An 8928-nucleotide genomic window follows, 5' to 3' on the forward strand; every position below is an offset into this window, starting at 1 on the left:
GGTGACGTCGGACGCGGACGGTGCTCACCGCGTGGAGCGCATCGTGCTGTTGTGACGTCGGTCACCGATGGCGCTCACAGCGTGGAGTGCAGCGGGCTGTGGTAACGTCGGACGCGGACGGTGCTCACCGCGTGGAGCGCAGCGTGCTGTTGTGACGTCGGTCACCGATGGCGCTCACAGCGTGGAGTGCAGCGGGCTGTGGTAACGTCGGACGAGGGCGGTGCTGACAGTGTGGAGTCCTGTGGGCTGTGAAGACGTCGGACGCGGACGGTGCTGACAGCGTGGAGTGCAGCGGGCTGTGGTGACTTCAGACACAGGCGGCACTGACAGGGTGGAGTCCAGCAAGCTGCGGTGACGTCGGACATGGACGGTGCTGACAGCATGGAGTCCAGCGGGCTGTGGTGAAATCGGACACGGACTGTGCTGAGAGCGTGGATTGCAGCGGGCTGTGGTGACGTCGGACATGGACGATGCTTACAGTGTGGACTGCTGCAGGCAGTGGTGACGTCATACGCGGACTGTGCTGACGGCGTGGAGTGCAGCGGGCTGTGGTGACGTCAGACGCGGACGGTGCTCACAGCGAGGATTGCAGCGGGCGGGGATGACGCCGGACACAGCCGGCACTGACAGCGTGGAGTGTAGCAGGCTGTGGTGACGTCGGTCACGGATGGTGCTGACAGCGTGGAGTGCAGCGTGCTGTGGTGGCGTCGGACACGGACGGTGCTGACAGCGTGTAGTGCGGCGGGCTGTGGTGACGTCGGACGCGGGCGGTGCTCACAGCGTGGAGTGCAGCGTGCTGTGGTGAAGTTGGACGCGGACGGTGATGGCAGCATGGAGTGCAGCTGGCTGTGGTGACGTCGGACGCGGACGGTGCTGACAGTGTGGAGTCCTGTGGGCTGTGAAGACATCGGACGCGGACGGTGCTGACAGCGTGGTGTCCAGCGGGCTGTGGTGACGTCGGACGCGGATGGTGCTGACAGCGTGGAGTGCAGCGGGCTGTGGTGAAGTCAGACCCGGGCGGTGCTGACAGCGTAGATTCCAGCGGGCTGTGGTGACGTCGGATGCAGACGGTGCTGACAGCGTGTAGTGCAGCAGGCTGTGGTGATGTGAGACCTGTACGGTGCTGACAGCGTGGAGTGCAGTGGGTTGTGGTGACATCGGACACGGATGGTGCTCACAGCATGGAGTCCAACGGGCTGTTGTGCGTTGGACGCGGACGGTGCTCACAGCGTGGAGTGCAGCGGGCTGTGGTGACGTCAAACGAGGATGGTGCTGACAGCCTGGAGTCCAGCGGCCTGTGGTGACGTCGGATACGGACGGCGCTGACAGCGTGGAGTGCAGCGGTCTGTGGTGACGTCGGACGTGGATGGTGCTGACAGCGTGGAGTCCAGTGTGCTGTGTTGACGTCGGAAGCGGACGTTGGTGACAGATTGGAGTCCAGCGGGCTGTGGTGACGTCGAAAGCGAACGGTGCTGACAGCGTATGGTGCAGCGGGCTGTGGTGACGTCGGACACGGACGCTGCTGACAGCGTGGAGTCCAGCAGGCTGTGGTGACTTCGGACACGGACGGTGCTGACAGCGTGGAGTGCAGCGGGCTGTGGTGACGTCGGACACGGACGGCGCTGACAGCGTGGAGTGCAGTGGCCTTTGGTGACGGCGGACGCGGAAGGTGCTGACAGTATAAAGTCCAGTGGGCTGTGGTGACGTCGGAAACGAACGGTGCTGACAGCGTCGAGTCCAGCAGGCTGTCGTGACGTCGGACGCGGACGGTGCTGACAGCGTGGAGTCCAGCGGGCTGTGGTGATGTCAGACCCGGACAGTGCTGACTGCGTGGAGCGCAGCGGGCTGTGGTGATGTTGGACTCGGATGGTGCTCACAGCTTGGAGTCCAACGGGCTGTGGTGATGTTGGACGCGGACGGTGCCCACAGAGTTGAGTGCAGCGGCATGTGCTGACGTCGGACGTGGACGGTGCTGACAGTGTGGAGTCCGGTGGGCTGTGGTGTGTTGGACGCGGACGGTGCTGGCAGCGTGGAGTGCAGCGAGCTGTGGTGACATCAGACACAGACGGCACTGACAGGGTGGAGTGCAGCCGGCTGTGATGACGTCGGACACGGACGGTGCTGACAGAAAGGAGTCCAGCGGGCTGTGGTGACGTCGGACTAGGACGGTGCTCACAACATGGAGTGCAGCGGCATGTGCTGACTTCGGACGCGGACGGTGCCGACAGTGTGGAGTCCAGTGGGCGTTGGTGTGTCGGACGCGGTCGGTGATGACAGCGTGGAGTGCAGCGGTCTGTGGTGACGTCGGACGCAGACGGCACTGACAGGGTGGAGTACAGAAAGCCGTGGAGACGTCGGACACGGTCGGTGCTGACAGCGTGGAATGCAGCGGGCTGCGGTGACGTCGGACGCGGATGGTGCTGACAGCGTTGTGTGCAGCGGGCTGTGGTGTGGTCGGACGCGGACGGAGCACTCAGCATGGAGTGCAGCGGGCTGTGGTGACGTTGGTCACGGACGGCACTGACAGCGCGGAGTGCAGCGGGCTGAGGTGACGTCGGACGCGGACGGTGCTGACAGTGTGGGGTCCAGTGGGCTGCGGTGACGTCAGACACAGGCGGCACTGACAGGGTGGAGTCCAGCAAGCTGTAGTGACGTCGGACACGGACGGGGCTGACAGCGTGGAGTCCAGCGGGCTGCGGTGACGTCGGACGCGGATGGTGCTGACAGCGTTGTGTGCAGCGGGCTGTGGTGTCGTCGGACGCGCACGGTGCACACAGCGTGGAGTGCAGCGGGCTGTGGTGGCGCCGGACGCAAACAGTGCACACAGCAAGGGGTGCAGCGGGCTGTGGTGACGTCGGACGCAGACGGCACTGACAGGGTGGAGTACAGAAAGCTGTGGAGACGTCGGACACGTTCGGTGCTGACAGCGTGGAGTGCAGCGGGCTGTGGTGACGTCAGACACAGGCGGCACTGACAGGGTGGAGTCCAGCAAGCTGCGGTGACGTCGGACACGGACGGTGCTGACAGCGTGGAGTCCAGCGGGCAGTGGTGACGTCGGACGCGGACGGTTCTCACAGCGTGGAGTGCAGCGTGCTGTGGTGACGACGGACGCGGACGGTGCAGACAGCGTGGAGTCAAACGGGCTGTGGTGACGACGGACACGGACGACGCTGCCACCGTGGAGTGCAGCAGGCTGTGGTGACGTCGGACACAGGCGGCACTGACTGGGTGGAGTCTAGCAAGCTGCGGTGACGTCGGACGCGGGCGGTGCTCACAGCGTGGAGTGCAGCGGGCTGTGGTGAAGTTGGACGCGGACGGTGATGGCAGCATGGAGTGCAGCTGGCTGTGGTGACATCGGACGCGGACGGTGCTGACAGTGTGGAGTCCTGTGGGCTGTGAAGACATCGGACGCGGACGGTGCTGACAGCGTGGAGTCCAGCGGGCTGTGGTGACGTCGGACGCGGACGGTGCTGACAGCGTGGAGTGCAGCGGGCTGTGGTGAAGTCAGACCCGGGCGGTGCTGACAGCGTTGAGTCCAGCGGGCTGTGGTGACGTCGGACGCAGACGGTGCTGACAGCGTGTAGTGCAGCGGGCTGTGGTGATGTGAGACCTGTACGGTGCTGACAGCGTGGAGTGCAGCGGGCTGTGGTGACATCGGACACGGATGGTGACACAGCATGGAGTCCAACGGGCTGTTGTGACGTTGGACTCGTACGGTGCTCACAGCGTGGAGTGCAGCGGGCTGTGGTGACGTCAAACGAGGACGGTGCTGACAGCCTGGAGTCCAGAGGGCTGTGGTGACGTCGGATACGGACGGCGCTGACAGCGTGGAGTGCAGCGGTCTGTGGTGACGTCGGACGTGGACGGTGCTGACAGCGTGGAGTCCAGTGCGCTGTGTTGACGTCGGAAGCGGACGTTGGTGACAGATTGGAGTCCAGCGGGCTGTGGTGACGTCGGAAGCGGACGGTGCTGACAGCGTGGGGTGCAGCGGGCTGTGGTGACGTTGGACACTGGCGGTGCTCACAGCGTGGAGTGCTGCTGGCCCTGGTGACGTCGGACGCGGACGGTCCTGACAGCGTGGAGTAAAGCGGTCTGTGTTGACGTCGGACGTGGACGGTGCTGACAGCGTGGAGTGCAACGGGCTGTGGTGAAATCGGACACGGACTGTGCTGACAGCGTGGATTGCAGCGGGCTGTGGTGACGTCGGACACGGACGGTGCTGACAGCGTGGAGTCCAGGCGGCTGTGGTGACGTCGGAAGCGGACGGTGATGACAGAGTGGAGTGCAGCGGAATGTGGTGTCGTCGGACACGGACGGTGCTCACAGCGTGCAGTGCTGCAGGCTGTGGTGATGTCGGACGGGGTCGGTGCTGACAGCATGGAGTGCAGCGGGGTGTGGTGACGTCGGACATGAACGATGCTCACAGCGTGGACTGCTGCATCAGTGGTGACGTCGGACACGGACGGTGCTGACAGCGTGGAATCGAGCCGGCTGTGGTGACGTCAGACACGGACGGTGCTGACAGCGTGGAGTGCACCAGGCTGTGGCGACGTCGGACGCGGGCGGTGCTCACAGCGTGGAGTGCAGTGGGCTGTGGTGACGACGGACGTGGACGGTGCTGACAGCGTGGAGTGCAGCGTGCTGTGGTGACGTCGGACATGGACGGTGCTGACAGCGTGGAGTCCAGCGGGATTTGGTGACGTCGGACGCGCACGGTGCTGACTGCGTGGAGTGCAGCGGGCTGTGGTGATGTCAGACCCGGATTGTGCTTACAGCGAGGAGTCCAGCAGGCTGCGGTTACGTCGGACACGGACTGTGCTGACAAAGTGGAGTGCTGCGGGCTGTGGTGACGTCGGACGCGGACGGTGCACACAGCGTGGAGAGCAGCGGGCTGTGGTGACGTCGGACACGGACGGCGCTGACAGCGTGGAGTGCAGTGGGCTGTAGTTACGTCGGACACAGACGGCACTGAAAGCGTGGAGTGCAGCAGGCTGTGGTGACGTTGGACGCATGCGGTGCCGACAGTGTGGAGTCCAGCGGGCTGTGGTGACGTCTATCGCAGACGGTGCTGACATCATGGGGTGCAGCGGGCTGTGGTGACGTCGGACACGGACGCTGCTGACAGCGTGGAGTCCAGCAGGCTGTGGTGACTTCGGACACAGACGGTGCTGACAGCGTGGAATGCAGCGGGCTGTGGTGACGTCGGACGCGAACGGTGCACACATCGTAAAGAGCTGCGGGCTGTGGTGACGTCGGACACGAACGGTGCTGACAGCGTCGAGTCCAGCAGGCTGTCGTGACGTCAGACGCGGACGCTTGCTGACAGCGTGGAGTCCAGCGGGCTGTGGTGATGTCAGACCCGGACGGTGCTGACTGCGTGGAGCACAGCGGGCTGTGGTGACGTCGGACACAGACGGCACTGATAGAGTGGAGTACAGAAAGCTGTGGAGACGTCGGACACGGTCGGTGCTGACAGCGTGGAGTCCAGCGGGCTGTGAAGACGTCGGACGCGGACAGTGCTGACAGTGTGGAGTGCAGCGGGCTGTGGTGACGTCGGACATGGACGATGCTACAAAGTGTGGACTGCTGCAGGCAGTGGTGACGTCATACGCGGGCGGTGCTGACGGCGTGGAGTGCAGCGGGCTGTGGTGACGTCAGACGCGGACGGTGCTCACAGCGAGGATTGCAGCGGGCGGGGATGACGCCGGACACAGCCGGCACTGACAGCGTGGAGCGTAGCAGGCTGTGGTGACGTCGGACACGGATGGTGCTGACAGCGTGGAGTGCACCGTGCTGTGGTGGCGTCGGACACGGACGGTGCTGACAGCGTGTAGTGCGGCGGGCTGTGGTGACGTCGGACGCGGGCGATGCTCACAGCGTGGAGTGCAGCGTGCTGTGGTGAAGTTGGACGCGGACGGTGATGGCAGCATGGAGTGCAGCTGGCTGTGGTGACGTCGGACGCGGACGGTGCTGACAGTGTGGAGTCCTGTGGGCTGTGAAGACATCGGACGCCGACGGTGCTGACAGCGTGGTGTCCAGCGAGCTGTGGTGACGTCGGACGCCGACGGTGCTGACGGGGTGGAGTCCAGTGGGCTGTGGTGACGTCGGACACGGACGGTGCTGACAGCGTGGAGTCCAGCGGGCTGTGGTGACGTCGGATACGGACGGCGCTGACAGCGTGGAGTGCAGCGGTCTGTGGTGACGTCGGACGTGGACGGTGCTGACAGCGTGGAGTCCAGTGGGCTGTGTTGACGTCGGATGCGGACGTTGGTGACAGATTGGAGTCCAGCGGGCTGTGGTGACGTCGGACGCGGACGGTGCACACAGCGTAAAGAGCAGCGGGCTGTGGTGACGTCGGATACGGACGGCGCTGACAGCGTGGAGTGCAGCGGGCTGTGGTGACGTCGGACACGGACGCTGCTGACAGCGTGGAGTCCAGCAGGCTGTGGTGACTTCGGACATGGACGGTGCTGACAGCGTGGAGTGAAGCGGGCTGTGGTGACGTCGGACGCGGACGGTGCACACAGCGTAAAGAGCAGCGGGCTGTGGTGACGTCGGACACGGACGGCGCTGACAGCGTGGAGTGCAGTGGGCTTTGGTGACGGTGGACGCGGACAGTGCTGACAGTATAAAGTCCAGTGGGCTGTGGTGACGTCGGAAACGAACGGTGCTGACAGTGTCGAGTCCAGCAGGCTGTCGTGACGTCGGACGCGGACGGTGCTGACAGCGTGGAGTCCAGCGGGCTGTGGTGATGTCAGACCCGGAAAGTGCTGACTGCGTGGAGCGCAGCGGGCTGTGGTGATGTTGGACACGGATGGTGCTCACAGCATGGAGTCCAGCGGGCTGTGGTGATGTTGGACGCGGACGGTGCTCACAGAGTTGAGTGCAGCGGCATGTGCTGACGTCGGACGCGGATGGTGCTGACAGTGTGGAGTCCGGTGGGCTGTGGTGACGTCGGACGCGGACGGTGCTGACAGCGTGGAATGCAGCGGTCTGTGGTAACGTCGGACGCAGACGGCACTGACAGGGTGGAGTACAGAAAGCTCTGGAGACGTCGGACACGGTCGGTGCTGACAGCGTGGAGTGCAGCGGGCTGTGGTGACGTCGGACACAGGCGGCACTGACTGGGTGGAGTCCAGCAAGCTGCGGTGACGTCGGACACGGACGGTGCTGACAGCGTGGAGTCCAGCGGGCAGTGGTGACGTCGGACGCGGACGGTGCTCACAGCGTGGAGTGCAGCGTTCTGTGGTGACGCCGGACGCGGACGGTGCAGACAGCGTGGAGTCCAACGGGCTGTGGTGACGACGGACACGGACGACGCTGCCACCGTGGAGTGCAGCAGGCTGTGGTGACGTCGGACACAGGCGGCACTGAGAGGGTGGAGTCTAGCAAGCTGCGGTGACGTCGGACACGGACGGAGCTGACAGAGTGGAGTCCAGCGGGCTGTGGTGACGTCGGACGTGGACGGTGCACACAGCGTGGAGAGCAGCGCGCTGAGGTGACGTCTGTCACCGACGGTGCTCACAGCGTGGAATGCAGCGGGCTGTGGTGATGTCGGACGCGGACGGTGATGGCAGCATGGAGTGCAGCTGGCTGTGGTGACGTCGGACGCGGACGGTGCTGACAGTGTGGAGTCCTGTGGTCTGTGAAGACGTCGGACGCGGACGGTGCTCACAGCGTGGAGTGCGGCGGGCTGTGGTGACGTCGGACACCGACGTTGCTGACAGGGTGGAGTCCAGCAAGCTGCGGTGACGTCGGACACGGACGGTGCTGACAGCGTGGAGTCCAGCGGGCTGTGGTGACGTCGGACGCGGGCGGTGCTCACTGTGTGGAGTGCAGCGGACTGTGGTGAAGTCAGACCCGGGCGTGCTGACAGCGTAGAGTCCAGCGGCGTGTGGTGACGTCGGACGCAGACGGTGCTGACAGCGTGTGGTGCAGCGGGCTGTGGTGGCATCGGACACGGATGTTGCTCACAGCATGGAGTCCAACGGGCTGTTGTGACGTTGGACGAGGACGGTGCTCACAGCGTGGAGTGCAGCGCGCTGTGGTGACGTCAAACGAGGACGGTGCAGACAGCCAGGAGTCCAGCGGGCTGTGGTGACGTCGGATACGGACGGCACTGACAGCGTGGAGTGCAGCGGTCTGTGGTGACGTCGGACGTGGACGGTGCTGACAGCGTGGAGTCCAGTGGGCTGTGTTGACGTCGGACGTGTACGGTACTGACAGCGTGGAGTGCAACGGGCTGTGGTGACATCGGACGCGGACCGTGCTGACAGCGTGGATTGCAGCGGGCTGTGGTGACATCGGACACGGACGGTCCTGACAGCGTGGAGTCCAGGCGGCTGTGGTGACGTCGGAAACGGATGGTGCTGACAGAGTGGAGTGCAGCGGGCTGTGGTGACGTCAGACACGGACGGTGCACACCGTGTGGAGTGCAGTGGGCTGTAGTGCAGTCAGACCCGGGCGGTGCTGACAGCGTAGAGACCAGCGGGCTGTGGTGACGTCAAACGAGGACGGTGCTGACAGCCTGGAGTCCAGCGGGCTGTGGTGACGTCGGATACGGAAGGCGCTGACAACGTAGAGTGCAGCGGTCTGTGGTGACGTCGGACGTGGACGGTGCTGGCAGCGTGGAGTCCAGTGGGCTGTGTTGACGTCGGAAGCGGACGTTGGTGACAGATTGGAGTCCAGCGGGCTGTGGTGACGTCGGACGCAGGCGGTGCTGACAGCGTGGTGTGCAGCGGGCTGTGGTGATGTGAGAACCGTACGGTGCTGACAGCGTGGAGTGCAGCGGGCTGTTATGATGTCGGACGCGGACGGTGCACACAGTGTGGAGTGCAGTAGGCTGTGGTGACGTCGGTCACGGACGGTGCTCACAGCGTGGAATGCTGCTGGCTGTGGTGACGTCGGACGCGGACGGTGCTGACAGTG

At 64.8% G+C, this 8928-nt stretch overlaps 2 protein-coding genes across 2 annotated transcripts; both read right to left on the reverse strand.

Moving 5' to 3' along the window:
* Positions 1-1256: 1256 nt before the first annotated feature.
* Positions 1257-4411, reverse strand: LOC124620317. The gene is made up of 3 exons (XM_047146990.1): positions 3276-4411; positions 2676-3193; positions 1257-2593 (listed from the first exon to the last, which is right to left on the reverse strand). Exons 1-3 carry the CDS (start codon positions 4409-4411, stop codon positions 1257-1259), a joined length of 2991 nt encoding a protein of 996 aa, XP_047002946.1.
* A 1243-nt stretch (positions 4412-5654) lies between these two features.
* Positions 5655-7954, reverse strand: LOC124620318 (uncharacterized protein C2orf16-like). The gene is made up of 2 exons (XM_047146991.1): positions 6876-7954; positions 5655-6774 (listed from the first exon to the last, which is right to left on the reverse strand). Exons 1-2 carry the CDS (start codon positions 7952-7954, stop codon positions 5655-5657), a joined length of 2199 nt encoding a protein of 732 aa, XP_047002947.1.
* Positions 7955-8928: the final 974 nt, after the last annotated feature.

This window comes from Schistocerca americana, chromosome 6, assembly GCF_021461395.2.
Source record: "Schistocerca americana isolate TAMUIC-IGC-003095 chromosome 6, iqSchAmer2.1, whole genome shotgun sequence".
Classification (NCBI taxonomy): domain Eukaryota; kingdom Metazoa; phylum Arthropoda; class Insecta; order Orthoptera; family Acrididae; genus Schistocerca; species Schistocerca americana.